This window comes from Odontomachus brunneus, unplaced genomic scaffold (genome assembly GCF_010583005.1).
Source record: "Odontomachus brunneus isolate Ranch 3 - 2012 unplaced genomic scaffold, Obru_v1 Obru_scaffold_077, whole genome shotgun sequence".
Classification (NCBI taxonomy): domain Eukaryota; kingdom Metazoa; phylum Arthropoda; class Insecta; order Hymenoptera; family Formicidae; genus Odontomachus; species Odontomachus brunneus.
The window spans coordinates 1,399,990-1,416,049 of record NW_022639527.1 but is presented as its reverse complement, the minus strand read 5'-3'; the positions used below and the strand labels follow the sequence as shown (position 1 = coordinate 1,416,049).

The 16,060-nt window shown below is 44.7% G+C and overlaps 3 protein-coding genes across 8 annotated transcripts in view; 2 read left to right on the top strand and 1 right to left on the bottom strand.

The window, feature by feature from the left end:
• The window catches only part of LOC116847338 (hybrid signal transduction histidine kinase L-like), a 116,589-nt gene extending 110,044 nt beyond the window's left edge, over nt 1-6,545 (top strand). For all 5 annotated transcript variants that reach the window (XM_032822249.1, XM_032822245.1, XM_032822247.1 and 2 more), the window contains one exon: nt 928-6,545. In XM_032822249.1, coding sequence (XP_032678140.1) covers nt 948-2,360 — 1,413 coding nt within the window. In that variant the 5' untranslated portion in view covers nt 928-947 and the 3' untranslated portion in view covers nt 2,361-6,545. The remainder of the gene's footprint in view (nt 1-927) is intronic.
• Nucleotides 6,546-6,701: 156 nt separating this feature from the next.
• Nucleotides 6,702-16,060, bottom strand: LOC116847336 (ubiquitin carboxyl-terminal hydrolase calypso). Its single transcript, XM_032822241.1, has 8 exons — nt 15,883-16,060; nt 15,544-15,758; nt 13,860-14,626; nt 10,795-10,928; nt 8,667-8,771; nt 8,281-8,597; nt 7,536-7,684; nt 6,702-7,341 (listed from the first exon to the last, which is right to left on the bottom strand). The coding sequence occupies exons 1-8, from the start codon at nt 15,938-15,940 to the stop codon at nt 7,263-7,265; spliced, it is 1,824 nt and encodes a 607-aa protein (XP_032678132.1). The 5' UTR covers nt 15,941-16,060; the 3' UTR covers nt 6,702-7,262.
• On the top strand, nt 8,705-10,816 carry LOC116847337. Of its 2 annotated transcripts, XM_032822243.1 has the most exons (3): nt 8,705-9,263; nt 9,473-10,598; nt 10,717-10,816. In XM_032822243.1, the coding sequence occupies exons 1-3, from the start codon at nt 9,096-9,098 to the stop codon at nt 10,797-10,799; spliced, it is 1,377 nt and encodes a 458-aa protein (XP_032678134.1). In that variant the 5' UTR covers nt 8,705-9,095; the 3' UTR covers nt 10,800-10,816. The 2 variants fall into 2 exon arrangements, with proteins under 2 accessions (XP_032678134.1, XP_032678133.1); XM_032822242.1 differs by having other exon boundaries at nt 8,710-9,263; nt 9,473-10,801.

The following is a 16,060-nucleotide window of genomic DNA, read 5'->3' as shown; positions in this document are numbered from 1 at the left end:
TGAAATCGCCGTCGTCGACGGAATCGACCTCGAGTTGCCGAAATACGTGCGCGGCCTCGCGACGATCATCATCAGCAGCGCGTTAGACGAAAACCGGTGGCCGTCTCTTCATTAGCAAACGAGAGATCGACGATCAATAACAGCAACAACATCTTTCAGATCATCGATATTTAATTTCTTTCACTCTTAATGTCCGATTAACCTTCCCGTGCATCCGTTCGTACGCAATCCGATCATTGGACAGCGACCATTCGTCGTCGTCGACTTCCTGACGTATTCAGTCGCCTGGCACGCGACGCGACTTTCGTCATCGCCGCTAATAAGCGCGGCGGGTTGCGCGTTGACTCGCGTGTCGAATCGTTTACCTTATCCTACGTATCCGGTTGAACCGCGCGTTTCCACTCCCTGGATTTCTTGGAGTGAACTCTTCCTGAAAATGAGTGAAGATATCACCGCTCGGAATCGCGAGAGTGAAAATGTTCCGGTCGATTGAAGCGGGTTTGTTCCAACGATAATAGAGTGCATCAGATTTCACTCTTTCAGCTTCGAATGAAAACAGTCACTCGACGATTTGGAATGGAGGAATTCATTCCATGTGTTAATAGACGTCACTTGGAAAACCAGTTTCAAGTGAGACTTTCAGATTTGAATTTAGTTAGATGAGAGTTTTCCAGTTGAATTACAGATCGCATATATTACATCTTAATTAATAAACTTGACTTCAACTCTGAATAAAAATTAGAATGTCTCTCACGTGAGACAAGTTTCAAGTGACAACTATGAATACGAGTCCATACGGGGGAGAAGTCACTGCACTTTTCGAGTGGAATTTCACTCAAATTCAGACCTTCCTCGCTTTGCTGCTTAGCACGCGTTCTCTGATTAATTCTCCTAACTGACATGTTCTCTCCCTTCGCTCGGTTGCAGATGTACTAAGAGAACGAATTATGGTGGCAGAGTTTGTCTCGCGCCAGAGTGGATCGCCCATCAATGGTGAGACCGCGTGCCTGAACAGCAACAGCATGCCGGCCACGCACACAATGGCGCACGGCGGCCACGGTGGCCACGCCGGTCACGACGCCCACGGACCCTTGCCGCCCCTGACCCATCCTGGCCATCACGGTGGGCCGCCAGCGGTCCAGCAGCAGCATCAACACCAGCCGCAGCAGCAACCACCGCCGCCGCAGCAGCAGCAGCAGCAGCAACCTCAGCCTACCCACCATCACCACCATCACCAGGCGCAGCAGCAGCAGCAGCAGCAGCAGCAGCAGCAGCAGCAGCAACAACAACCGCAGCAGCATCAACAACAGCAGCAGCATCATCACGACGCGCAGCAGCACCCGGAGAATTACTCGTCGAACTTCGACATCAGAAAGGACCTGTTCACGCAGCGCAAGCAGCGCGAGTTCATTCCCGACAACAAGAAGGACGACAGCTACTGGGACCGCAGGCGGCGCAACAACGAGGCAGCGAAGCGGTCGCGCGAGAAGCGCCGCTTCAACGACATGGTGCTGGAGCAGCGGGTGATGGAGCTCAGCAAGGAAAACCACATACTGAAGGCGCAGCTGGAGGCGATACGCGACAAATACGGCATCTGCGGCGAGGCCATCATCAACCCGGAGCACGTGTTGGCCGCGTTGCCGAGCGAGCCGACGATCACCGTGAAGCGGGCCAAGATACCGACCCCGGCTACGCTCATCTACACCACCCGCACGCCGAGTCCGGTGCACACGTCGGTGATCCACCAGCCGGTGAGCGGCGCACGGTCGCCGAGGTCGCCCGCCTCGCAGCTCTATGTGCCGGAGACCACGGCTTACCCGGAGACTGAGAGCTTCCAGTATCCGTACTCGCACACGGCGATGCATCTGGATACCACGAGCGCGCTCAATCTCTCCCGTGGTCGCAGGGCACAGTCGCCCTTCGAGCTGTCGTCCGGCAGCGGTGACGAAGGCCCCCAGCTGGTAGTCAGCTCTCAAAACCCGGCCGCCAACAACAGCCTGCCGCACAAACTCAGGCACAAATCGCGCATCGGCGACAAAGACGCCGCGAGCGCGCTCTTGGCTCTTCAGGGTATCAAGCAGGAGCCCGGCGCAAGGGCGTCGCCACCCTGGGACAACGAGGGCTCCAGCGATGAGCGCGACTCCGGGATCTCGTTGGGCGCCGAATGGACAGGTCCGAATGTCTCCGCGGTCTCCGACAGCGACCGCGAGGTGAAGCTGAAGCTCGACCGTTTGGCGTCTGAGGTAGCGTCGCTACAGTCGATATTCCGCTTCGGCAAACCAGCCGACAACCTGGTGGCGGTGCATAGCTTGGCGTCGAATGCCGCCGCCGCCGCCGCCGCCGCGGTCAGCGGACCGTGAGAGGTGCGCGCGACCCTGTGAATCGGCTCGTATGAGCCCTTTCCATCGCTGGATTCTCTCCGGCTGGATGCCGAGATTCTTTGAACAACTAGACGATGACGACGACGACCACGAGGAGTCGTCGTTTGTTTGAAGCATTCGATGGACGAACGGATCCTTGGATCGTCGCGAAAGAAGCTGATGACGTCGAGTTGAATATAGCGTTCCAAGAAGATCGCGAGAAGAATTCTTTTTTTCAGGCGGGTGTTACAAGAGCAGATGGGTAGTACTCGCTTGACATTCGCCCATGAATCCATCAAAATACGAATATTGTCGAATCTTAATCGTGTATTTTTATTACTCTCTCCAACATTTTTCTGGATCTTATTTTACTTCGTTTAGATTTCTTTTTCACGCATATTTGTGAAGATAATATATTGATATCTATATTTAATTAACTAGAAAAGAAATTAGACGACTCAATGTCCGCTAAAGTGGATGATGCGAGTCGGTTAATCAGGACCCGATTTTTTACTTCTTCAACCACGCAGGGCATACTTTTCTAGTCGGGCAACTTCTTGTCAACAACAATTTCATTGACATTGTCAGATGGACATCGCGGCTGGGTTTACTACCGATCTGCTCGCCGCGAGCTGCGATCCCATTAGATACTGCAAGCACTTTGAAGCGCCAAAAGGAAAGCCATTATTGGTCTATGCGGCGCTTCAAAACACTCGCAGCGTCTAATGTATATCACACTCCCGAGTCATCTCGCGTAAACAATTGTATCGCGGCGAATGCGACAGAACGCCGTAGCGTCTCGTCCGCAATACTTCGGATCCTTCGACCGGCTGGACCGACGGACTACTCTCTTTCCCGGAACCCTCGCGAGACCGTTCCTTTTCGTTGAAAATTATAATTTATTGTGATACGTCGAGCAGGAGGAGTCAGACCCCGTTCGCAAGGTTCCCGACTACGTGCGAGGTATGCGTGTGTGTATGTGTGTGTATGTGTGTGTGTGTCTGTGCCCGTGTCTCTGGGCGGTTTGCCGGTCGAAGTTTCGGGAGGAGCGATTTTTTTCTCCACTTTCCTACCGGAGCGACGGTAGGAGTTAAGAGCGACGCGATTACCCGTAGCGTTCGTAAGTTGTACGTTGTAAGACCCGTAGGCTAATCGTTCTTCTATTATTCACCATTATACCGTTACTAGAGCGAGGTTTGTTGATCCGAGCAGTCGTATTCGCGGCGAGGCGAGTCGGGTCGAGCCGAGAGCCGTGGCTGTCTCGGTTGGTGGCGAGTCGCCGCGATCCGCGTGCCGTTTAACCACCCCGAGGTTTACTCCCCGAATTGATAATTAGTTGCGCAACCGGCTATCTCACTACCGTCTCAGACATAACGATTCCATTCTCGCGTACGGAGCAGGAATTCTGTCTTTTCATCCCTATTTCTCTCCTGCCATCGTCATCCATTCATCTGCTCCTTTCTTCCTCTTCTTCTTCTCATCGTCTTCTACTCCTTCTGCTTCTTTTTCGCGAGTATTAGTTGTAAAGCGGCGAGTGGAGCATGATGGAGCTTCGAGAGACGAAGCTGGCGACCGCGTTCACAATTATTTATTTATTGCCAAAAAGACCGAACTTCTGTCCACTGTCAATCTTTGACGTTGACTTTTTCTCGAAAATAATGTTCCGCGAAATCTCGAAGATTCGGTGTTCATCGGTGCCTCTCACTTCGAATTCACTTTTCGTTTATTTCACTCGCTCGCCATCGCATCAGAGCAGCCGCGCCTCGGAACTCCCGCGAAGCTCCACCGGTCTTCAAACTTTTCACTCTTGGACGCGGAGTCCACTCGGGACGATTTATAATTCACGACACATACTGACGGAGAAAATTATTCTCTCTTTCTCTCTCTCTCTTTTTCGAAAAAGTTCGGAAGACCGAGATTACTTATAAATGACAACACAAAATTACAGATAGAATACAAATTATAGATCGAGGAGAACGAACTTTCGAGTCATCTCCATTGATCCGGATGTAACTTGAAAGAAAGAAAGAGAGAACAGCGAGGTTGCGCTTTAACATTCGCGGCGTCCGTTCTCGCCCGACTTTGCGCCGACTGTCTCCTTTTTATACTTTTGCTATTAATCGTATTGCTACGACATCGACGTGTAGTAGCAACACGTCTGTATATATGTATATGTATAAACGAAACGAAAGTGCATCTGTGTTACAAAACGCCGTACGAGAGAACGCTATCTGTCGACTCTAAATGTACAATATTCGCTGCGGAAAATCTTCTCGGAAGGCGGAATTTAGTGTTGAAGTATTAAGCGAGCCTATAGGTGTATGTAATATATATATATATATATACATAGCATATATACTTACAAGAAATATATATATATATACATATATATATACACACTCGATATACATATATGCATATATTTTTCAAATTAATGTATTTTTCGATATCATCATTAAAACGACGAACTATGTGTAAACGCGTGTACTGCGCCCGATTGTCGCGGACTCGAAGGAGCTCGAGATAGAAGGACGATGGAGGAGTCGTCGGTCGTAGCGGAAGTGTCGCCGACTTTCCGGCACGGCAATTATATAGAACCAAAGTAGATTGACTCTTTTCGAAATCACGACGAGAAGATAACAAGCCCGGCGCGCGTCTGGCTTTAGCGGGGAAGAGAGAAAAACAATCCGAGGATTGCGATCCGATGACAAGAGAGAGAACGAAAGCAACGGCGACGTGCAGTCGCGAAGAAGTCGGCGAGAATCGCCGGGAATTCGCTCATCAGCGTCCCGATCGATCAACCATTCGTTAATACCATATGTGATATCGTAGAGCGATAGAAGCGCGAAACCCGACGACGTTTTAACCCGCGATCCCGCGGAGGACCGCATCATCCCCTATTTATTGTATACTAATCGCCTATGTTATACGGCGGAGCGCGAACCGACGATGGTGAAGAATTCGCGAGCGTACGATTATAGACGAAGGCGCGTCAAAAAGAGGCCGTGTTCAAGTCCCGTCACCCGCGTAGGGAGAGAGAGGGAGAGAGAGAGAGAAAGAGACAGACAGACAGAGAGAGAGAGAGAGAGAAAGAAAGATTGGCTATTGTCCGCGTCGGAAAGGATCTCGCATTGTATTCCTCTCTCTTTCTCCCCTTCATGTCTCTTTCTCTCTCCACTCCCCAGCGTGAATGCTCCAGATTTTGTACGGTATGTTTGTACGTGAAACGAACCCGCACATGACCGCGAGGTACAAGGACCGAAGCGACAGGACTTGAATGTGCACGCGAGGATCAACGTAGCCAGTAGCAATAAGTGAGATAAGCTATCGTCGTCGAGCTCCGCGCGCTGTAAAGGATACAAGAACGTAGTGATAGTGTAGTGTAGGACACCGTTCTCGCAGTCGCGTCGCTGTAAAATACCGAGAGTGCCTGTATAACGACGGAATCATTCGCCGCGTGTCTCGCGAATCGAAGAGGCGCGAAACCGCCGTTGTCGTCGGCGAAGCGAAGCCGCCGGTCGACGACGGCGAGAGGAACGAAGACATTGTACCGTGTGCATGTAAATAGATCGTCTTCTGCCGAGCTAATTCGCAATTTCCAATCAGCGAGTTGACGACTCGGTCTCGTGCGATTCCGGATTTCTTCTTTCACACACATTCAAACACACATACATATACAGACACACACACACACAGACACACTGATTACTCGCGCACCTCTGCCTCGCTCGCCTCAGACGATCGCGAGAGAGCCGATATATATTATTGTACATATACAATCGCACCTTTGCCAAAAAGCAGTTACGAGGACCGCGAAGCAAGGTCGGCCGGAGAAGGAACGAACGTATTTTTTACCCGCCCTTCGCCCCGTGTCCCATCTAAGTTGTACCCTCTCCTCCTTCTCCCTCCCTCTCACACTCCCTCCGCGAAATGACTCGCGCGCGTTTTCGACTATACAGTTCCTATGTGCACTACTGCTGGTATATAAAAGCGACTCAGGCGATCGATAACCAAGTCGTCCGCGATAATCATGTATGTATAATTCCGATCTTATTAAGCTTCGGTTCCCCCCTTTCTCCGGCTGCTCGGAGATGTAAGTATTTAGACACTAAGGGACATATCCACAGCGCGTGTAGTGTACTTGTATATGAATACCGAAATAAATATTTTCAATGTTTTTGACAAGACCGCCGTGTTGTGTGTTTTCCCCCGAAGTCTCCAGCCCAGAGGATTCGCGCACTGTGTACGCTCACCCGACATTTCCCCGAGGATTCACGCACTACGGCCGTGGTGAGGATGAGAGAGAGGAGAACGTTGACGGATCACAACGCGCGCTCCAAATTCTTGATAAATTTTGTATTCCATACACACGAGAAATACAATAGAAATATCGGACAAGAAAAAACATCGACATACACACACGCACACATACATATACACATACATATACAAGCGCCCCGCGAGAAAGAAGTAAAGGGCGCGACGACGAACAAATATATCAATCGGACAATTAGATACAAAGAATATAAAAAAATATATATGTATACAATTGCGTAAAGTTAATTTGTACAAGTATAAGAAGTAATTTCTGTTGTGTGCTCATAGATTAGACCGAAAATTCGAAACGAAAACAATCGTGCTTTCACAGAAGCTTTCGTCTTGACAGAACATCTTCGCGTTACGCCAATGGAAATGAAAGAAGTTAGAATACGCGCGCCGTGTGTCGGACGACAAGCGGAAACTACGACGCTAAGATCGTCACTTGGGAACTATCTACATGTATATGGCCTCTTCGCATGATGATGATCCTGGTAAAACTACCGGTGTCGGATGTTGCAAACAATCCGACAAACGGAATGACAATTCCCCTAAGTCTTTAAACCCTTTAGTCACGCGCTGAGATTACTTCCGCTTTTTGCATTTTGTTCTGCCGCGTCGTCTGCGCGACGAGTTCTGTCGAGTGTCGGATTTCTTGGAGGACCTGGAAATTCAGCGAGATTCGATTTCAAAAGCTGCCAGCTTCTAATTGAAGGATGCAGTCAACTTCGTTTAACGAATTAAATTCTTCATATAGACTCAACGATTTGATGAATCTGTTTAACAACTTTACGAAAGCTCAACAACTGGTTTTGAAAAAAGGCTCTGATCTTTGATTGACAATTCGCATGGACGTACTTGTGAACTCTATTCACCGAGACGGAGGTGTGTTTCTTCAACGTCAGATGCTGCTGAACCAGCTCCGCCAACTTTCCCTGCTGGGCGAGCATCGAGAGAAACGTGCAGATGAACTCGTCGTAATTATGCGTCCGTCGACAATCGTCGATCTGCAAGATTATTATTATTGTTTCGCATTATTTCTCTTCGAGACTGAAGCGCTCGAGAATACGTTATCAAGAACAGTGCTCGAATTTTTTTGCATTTTCGAGACCTAACTTCTTCCTCTTGCTTCTCCCGTTTGTTCGTAGAGCGTGCGATTGGCATTTCAAAACGGTCAACTTCATGATACCTGCGAGACTCTAAAATTTGTGAAACTAATTCGCTATAAGTATTATATCTATATAACGTTATGTTTCTATCTATTTGTATTATTATATTTATACAATGATAGAACAGTGGTTTCAATAAGAGTACTTTCAGAATTTAGGGAGAGTTCCGCAGGTCTTATAAAGTCTCGATAACATATCGAATAAATCTTATATCTTGGAAGAAAAGTGTCTTGGTACAGATTTGTAGCAATAACTACTATTAGCACATGTGTAAGTATAATATTATAATTATAGTTATATAAAAGTAATAGTTGCTACAATTCTGCACCTCTTGACATATTTTTTTTCAATAATTCTACTATGTGTGATTCTATGGTTAGTAAATTATTTCTCATTGTCAAAAGCAGAGCGGACAATGCGCGCGAAAAACGGACCTTGTATTTATTCCTCTTGTCGTTCTCATCCTTCAGGCTGGTCTCGCACACGGTGATCTCATGCTCTAGATTTTTCAACAACGCCAAAAGATCCTTGGGCGCGAACGTATGCGGCTCAAACAATTCCGGATACTTGGAGCACAGCTTGGGGTCGATCTTCTCGACCTTTTTCTCCTCCGTCACCGTGTCACCGTTGCTGGTCTTCACTCTCGCATGAGGGATCCTCACCTCGCCCGACAGGCAGACCTTCTTGTGCAAGTGGCCGCTGTCAGACACCAATCTCTTCCCATTTATATTGATATTTCCCAGAGAACGGCCTGTGCGAGTCCGTTATTATATGACAATTATCAATTTTGAAATCGTATAAAACAATTTTTTATACCCACTCAAGCCCGCTTCATTCTTCTCGTCCCCGGCGACTCTGATCACAACGAACTTCTTGAAGTCCTTCGTCGACGTGGGACTGCTCTGGCCGGAATTCCAGCCCCAAGCTAACGGAAAATCAAAGAGTACATCCTTTAAACATCTTTTGTTTTAACAGCTTTACTCTCATCGCGATTGCGCAACCGATCTCGCGACAATTCAAACTTCATCGCGTATAAATCCGCGAATTTCTCGTTCCATCGCTTATTTACCGACGACGAGCGACATGTGTAACGGACAGGTCAAGTAACTGTACGCTTGAAGGTGCGAAATGAATCGCGCTTCCGAGAAGCACGGCTCCTGCGTGTACGCGCGAAAAGTACACAGCAGCGCGAGTCCACGAGACGGAGACGAGCTCGACAAAGACGCAGTCGCACAGCGACATTCGCGACATGTGGCTCTCGTCGATCCTCGTGTGCAGCTTGATCTTCTTGACGAGCTCATCGAAATGCCCGGAGCCGAAGAAACCGCATCGCACGAGTTGCACGATTTTCTACAGCTGCGTGAATCTACCTGACGGTGGCTACGTGTGGGTGCCATCCAGATGTACGGACGGCTTGGTAAGAGACGACGAAGCCGTTTAAAAGCGATGCTGGATAGAGACGTAGCGCAGTTTCGTAGTTTTCTCTTTTCTCCTAATTGAATGCATCAGATTGAAAATACTTTTACAAGGTGAAAGTACAAATGAACGACTGACGCGAAACAGTTGCGTGAAATCGACAAAGAAATTTTTTATACGCTCGACACTAACTACAGATGCTGGTTTCAGGTGTTCCAGCCGTACCTGCGAGTGTGCGTGGTGCCGGGCGACATTTGGACGTGCGACACGCTCTCCACCGACTCGAGCCTCGTGACGAAGAGGCACCAAGCCGAGTCGATAGATGAGACAGAGTCCAGTTACCTGGGATACACGCAGGACCCAGCAGAGTTCTCCGAGACGATCGACTCGTCCTACGTGATAGAGGACGACACTTCCAACTTGACGACCGAAACGGAGACTCCATACCCATTGATCGAGTTCGAGGAGCATAAGACGACCACGACGTCGTATGACGACAGAGGCGTGAGGAACGTGTCGTATCACAAGGAGGAAAAATATTTATATGAATATATCAACAATCGGAGACGATCATCGTCAGCCTCGACAGAGAGGTACAAGGACATCGTGAACGAGCACTACAAGTTGTTGCACGAGCTGATGAGTCGATTGCACGTCTACAAAGAACTGTCAGCCGCGATATCACCGGGTTCAACGAGCAACATCACGACTGTAAATCCTACCGGAACTATCGCGGTGCTCGCGACGCACGACCGCAAGCAGAACGTGTCGCTGGATTATTTAGTGCAAAGCTTCATGGTCGCGGGCAATGAATCACACAAGCCGAGCAGTGAAACGACAGAGAGCTGCGAGACTCAGACAGAGAACGTTACGATTGCACCGACAAAAAACAGCTTAGAGCTGTTGGTCGACGGTTTGGACGCGGACAACAATATAATAAGAATCACAGACGGCTTCGGGAACGAGCGATACCTCACAGTCGACAGGTACAAGGTTCTGGCTCGGCGATTAAATCCGCGGTCGGTCAGCGTGCTGACGTGCACGAAGAACGTTCGCTTGGCGAACCGGACCGACTGCAACAAGTACTACATGTGCGACCCGAAGACGGCCATAATAGTAGAGTATTCGTGCCCGCTCCACACTGCGTTCAACGTCAACTCGCGGATCTGCGACACGGAGAGCGCGAAGACCTGCAGGGACAACGAACGTGCCACGGACGGGACGACGATACTCTTCGAGCAGAAGCTCGACGAGGAGCGTGGAGACTCTGTCGAGTCTTCGCACAGCGAAGACTCGACGCAGAAGAAGAAGGAAGAGAAACTGTGCCGCGAGGTCGGTAAGGTAAAGGATCCGACTTCGGATTTCCATTACTACATCTGTTACAGCGCGTCAAATTCCGAGGAGATCAAATCGATCCGGATGATGTGCCCAAACGCCTTGATATTCTGCCGCAGCAAGCGAGTGTGCACGACGAGACGGTTGTGTATTGCATCGCGATGAGCGCGAGACTGACGACCTCCTCGCGTTTATACCTTGAGTGGGTGAGTTGAAGGCCGACCCGATCTCGGACGACGTGTCTGTGCTCGACGAGCTGTGAGCCGGCGATGTCTGAATTCGCAGCGGCGTGGCGTAGTCTAAGGCGCACATCACCACCTTCTCCATGCCGCTGAAACGGAACGCAAATCGCTGCCATGATTTCGAGCGCGTTTCTACTTATCGAGATTGCGACAACGAAAAAAATTCTTAAGATACACAGTCACAGAACTGGTCGTGGAAGACTATCGCGATACACCGGAAAGACGACCAGGAAACTATGTATATTCGCTGTTTTGTCATTTATTGATATAGCGTGACTTATTCAATGTTCTGAACAGATTCTCTCCACTGTGGACAATTTTAAATGCAATTTGCAAAATAAAATAGTAAATTGCTATGTGATATATAGTATATATTACAGGGTGTTGAAAAAAAAGGGTCACATATTTTGATAGCAGGTAGTATTGATCAAAACAAGAAGAAAAGGTCTAATTAACATGGGTCCTAAGACCTAATATCTTCTAATATACAAGCTATTTTGTTATTTGAGCTCTTTGTCATTTTCTTATTAGTCGTATTATCTTTAGAATGTAATGAACAAAGGAGTATGGGAGAGTGGGGTACAATGGGGATATCTCTTTTCTAGATGCCTTAAAAAATAAAAAATTAACAAAGAGAGATAAAGAAACAATTTTTATTTTAATATGAAATGTAATCATTTATCTTCCATTACAAAACTGAAGTCTCTAATGCTGAGTCAGCATTAAAATTTTTTGTTTTTTGTAAAAAAAGAGTTTTTATTTTGTTATCATACATTCAGTTTCTTTACTTCAGTTTTTTTATGGAAGATAAATGATTACATTTCATATTAAAATAAAAATTGTTTCTTTATCTCTCTTTGTTAATTTTTTATTTTTTAAGGCACCTAGAAAAAAGATATTGTACCCCACTTTCCCCTATTCCTTTGTTCATTATATTCTAAAGATGACACGACTAATAAGAAAATAACAAAGAGCTCAAATAACAAAATAGCTTGTATCTTAGAAGATATTAGTCTTAGGACCCATGTTAATTAGAACTTTTCTTCTTGTTTTAATCAATACTACCTGCTATCAAAATATGTGACCCTTTTTTTTCAACATCCTGTATATAACCATATATATATATATATTTTTTTTTTTTTAATATATATATATTATATATATGGTTATATAATATATACTATATATCACATAGCAATTTACTATTTTATTTTGCAAATTGCATTTAAAATTGTCCACAGTAGAGAGAATCTGTTCAGAACATTGTCACAACAATAAGTCACGCTTTAACAATAAATGACAAAACAGCGAATATACATAGTTTCCTGGTCGTCTTTCCGGTGTATCGCGATAGTCTTCCACAACCAGTTACTTTTTTAAATGCTAAAATAAGATTAATTATGAGTTTGATAAGGGAAAATGGACGAAAAAGGAAGGGAAAGAGAGATTTATGTGGAATATAGATATGAGATAAAATAAATTGAGATATAAATATATCTGATATATAGAGTGTCCCGCGACTACCGTATTATCTCTTAAGGACGGATTCCTGAGGTAATTTAAAGAAAAAAATCCTAAAAATGAGGCTATAATATTTTTCAAATTATAAACGATTAAAATTGACCAATTATATTGGCTAAAGTATGCGCGCTCAGTTACGGTACAACACACAATGATACAAGTGCATACACATAAGTGAAAATTTACATAAGATATGAAATTAGTTATAAATTCCTGAAAGAAACGTCAAATGTGTAACAGCTTACTGATTCTCATAAATGTATTGTGTGATATTTTATTCATAACATTTTGATGAGATTGTTATTATTTGCGATATGTTTATTTAAATGATAGAAAAGGCAGATTATTATTACATATATTGTTGTATGTATAGAACTTCCGTATCAATATTTGGAAAAAGAACGACATGTGCATGCACCTGTACTACTGTGTGTTATACCTGAGCGCGCGTACTTTAGCCAGTATAATTGGTCAACTTTAATTGTTTATAATTTGAAAAGTATTATAGCCTCACCATTTTTGTATTAGGATTTTTATTCAAATTATTTCAAGAATACGCCCTTAAAAGATAATGTGGTAGTGACGTGACACCCTGTATATCTAAAATATATCTGATTGGATATCACTCATCGTATATCGCGCGTCGCGTCGTGCATCTCGCTGGTCTGTGAAACCATTAGTGATTAGCGATGAGCGATATCCAATCAGAACTCTGCTTTAAGAAGAAATAAGAGCTCTCATTGGATATCGCTCATCGCTCGTTGCTAATCGCAGTGTATAAGGTATTGCAATCTGCCAGATTGAGGATGGACTATGATTGGTCATTTTGCTTATTGCTACTGGCTTATGTACAGACTGAATTTAATAGATTTAAAGCAAAAAAATAACTATTAGAGTAACGAATTAATCGTTACCATTACTGGATAAATATAACTACGTTACCATTACAGTTACCGATCAGAAAAAGTAACGCCGTTACCGTTATAGTTACCGAAAAAAAGTAACTGTAACGGTAACGACGTTACAAGTAACTCGTTACTTCCCAACCCTGATATATATATATATATATATATATATATATATATATATATATATAGCCATATATATAGGTAATATATATGGATATTGTTGGGTGAATGCAAAAGATTTATCATTTTTCTATTAAATTCTCGAAAATAGAAAGTTCTCGTTTAAAAAACATTGAGTCAATGTTGCTCCATTTTATTCGTAAAAATTATTAATTTTTCAAATTTTTTGGTAATTTTGTTTTCTATTTCATTTAATAAACACGATAAATCTTTGGCACCAACTTAATATATAGCCATATATAGTATACGATTATACTATGTAATCATCACAACTATATAGTTTATAAAATATTAATTAAGTTCGAGCATTTATCAAGTTTGCTTCTGTGCTTTTCGGAACTTCGCTGAATTAAGTCGTTAAAGCAAAAACTGCATGTAGCATTATTAAAAGAATGTTTAGTTGTTACTTACTTGGATTCAGTCTTGCCAGATGTGATACTGGAGACGGACTCATCGATAACCACCGTCGAATCATTATTCCTCTCCACGTTGATGGTAGGAATCGTCGTGGTCGACTCTTCGATTTCTGTTTTAGCCGATACTCCATTCTCGTCCTCCGTCTTGTTTCTCTTGTCGTACTGTTTCTCCTTGTCAGAGTCGTGCGAGCTCTTGTCCGTACCACTACCGTCCTGATAACTCAGCTTCACCAGCTGCTGCAACGCTTCCAGAACTATCTGCCTGTTAGTCTTCAGCATCGTCAACTTGTGTGAGATAGCGAGACGCCGGTCAGGCACCACGGCCATTAGATTGAATCTGATGTCCTGCAGCTGTTCGCCCGTCGCCATGCCCAAACGATCGGTTATCACGCGTCTGAATTGCTCGGTCCACTCCTCATGCTCCTTCCAGGGACCATGATCCATAGGATAGGGCTTCAGGCCGTCCAGCTCGAAGAGTCTGCCGTTTATCGGCACATAGCTCACAAAGTGAAACGCCTCACCTGTGAATCTACCCGTCGAGACACCGGTGTTCTTGTCCTGTCGTCTCTTCGCTTGTGGCATCGCGTGTGAATTGTGAGCACAGGCCAATTCTGGTGTATTACCAATCGCCCAACCTTTGTTCTCCGGGCACATGCCCGAAGTGTGCATCTTTAGTCGAGATAGAGTCGTGCCTAAATGTATGTTTGGGCAATTCAGCAAAACTGAGAGCAATGCATGAGTGGCACAACTGTTGGGAACAACCTGTAATATTCAAAGTTACATATTGAAAGTTATGTGTAATCTAGGGAACTTGTAATTACGTGTTAACCGTTTCACTACCGTAGGAACATATACATCCCAGAGAGATGCAAAATCTACTATTGGTTTTATAGATAATTATAGTTAAGATGTGTGTTTATGTCTCATGAGGTCTGTTCTTTTCCAAAGAACTTCTTGAACAGATGCAATAAGTTAGAGTGAAACAAAAATATTTCACTCTTATTGCAATGTACACCAGAAATTCTTGGAAAGGAACAGACCTATACTTTGTACGTTATACCATATGTTACTGTAGCTTGGATAAGAGATATGTGAATCAAAGAAGTTTTATGTCGAATCGAATCGAATCTCAGATTTTAATTTCGAATTCGAGTCGAATCGATGAAATTTCACCCGAATTGAATCGAATCATTGAAAGAATTTTTAATTAATATAATCATTGAATTCAACATGAAAATAGCGACTTCAGTATGAGAGAGATAACATTGATCATGTGATATTAATTCATTTTAAGGTAAGAAATATAATATATAGTCGGTAAACGTGTATGAAATACAGTTCCAGCCTTGAAAGCTGCGTAATGACATATATCAATCCGACAGTTGTCGGTAAGAGTTTATCTAAAAGCTATTATCTTCTTTTAATATTTTTGAAGAAAATCTTAATGTATAGCAAACTTTTCAAGTCATGCTAATTCCCGTAAAGCTGGATGTCTTTAATAGTACTTCGTTGATACTAAGGTGTGCGATTCGTATTCGAAACTTTTTGATTCGAAATTGTCGAATTATTCGAATTCGAATCATAGGGATTCGAAATTGAGTCGAATCGAATTTCACTTGAATCGATTCGAATAGTTTGCACATCTCTATAGTTACATAAAGAAGAACTGTATGCTAGACCTGTTGTGCAAAGAAGATATTGTTAACGATCTCCTCGTCCTTGACAAAACTCTCATCCTGTTCGACAACCTTCCGTCTGGATCGCCGCTCCTCAATCCAACGGAACAGGAAGATAAAGCCATATACTGGGCCCTCCAGAGATTTCTGCAGATCATAGATCTCTTCTACTTGGACGCCCTTCACACCGAAGTCTTCGAGCAGCAACGTGAATAAACCTGAACAGTCACACATCAATAACATCATAGTTTGATGTTTTGAGGAGAAATCGACGTGTACGCTTTCTCTAGACTAGGTAAATGCGCAGAATTCTGACAGAAATGTTTAAGACTACAGACATACCCGGGTCACTCTCCAGCTCCAGCCAACCTTCCGTCAACCGATTAATGTCGACGGGCATCTTGCTGTGACAAACAGTAAGACGCAAAAAATATTAAAATCACTTCAGGAGTTGTCTCGTCATATCTGACGGTCGAACAGTCTGACAGTCGGAAGCGCCATGTTGCATCAAAACATATGT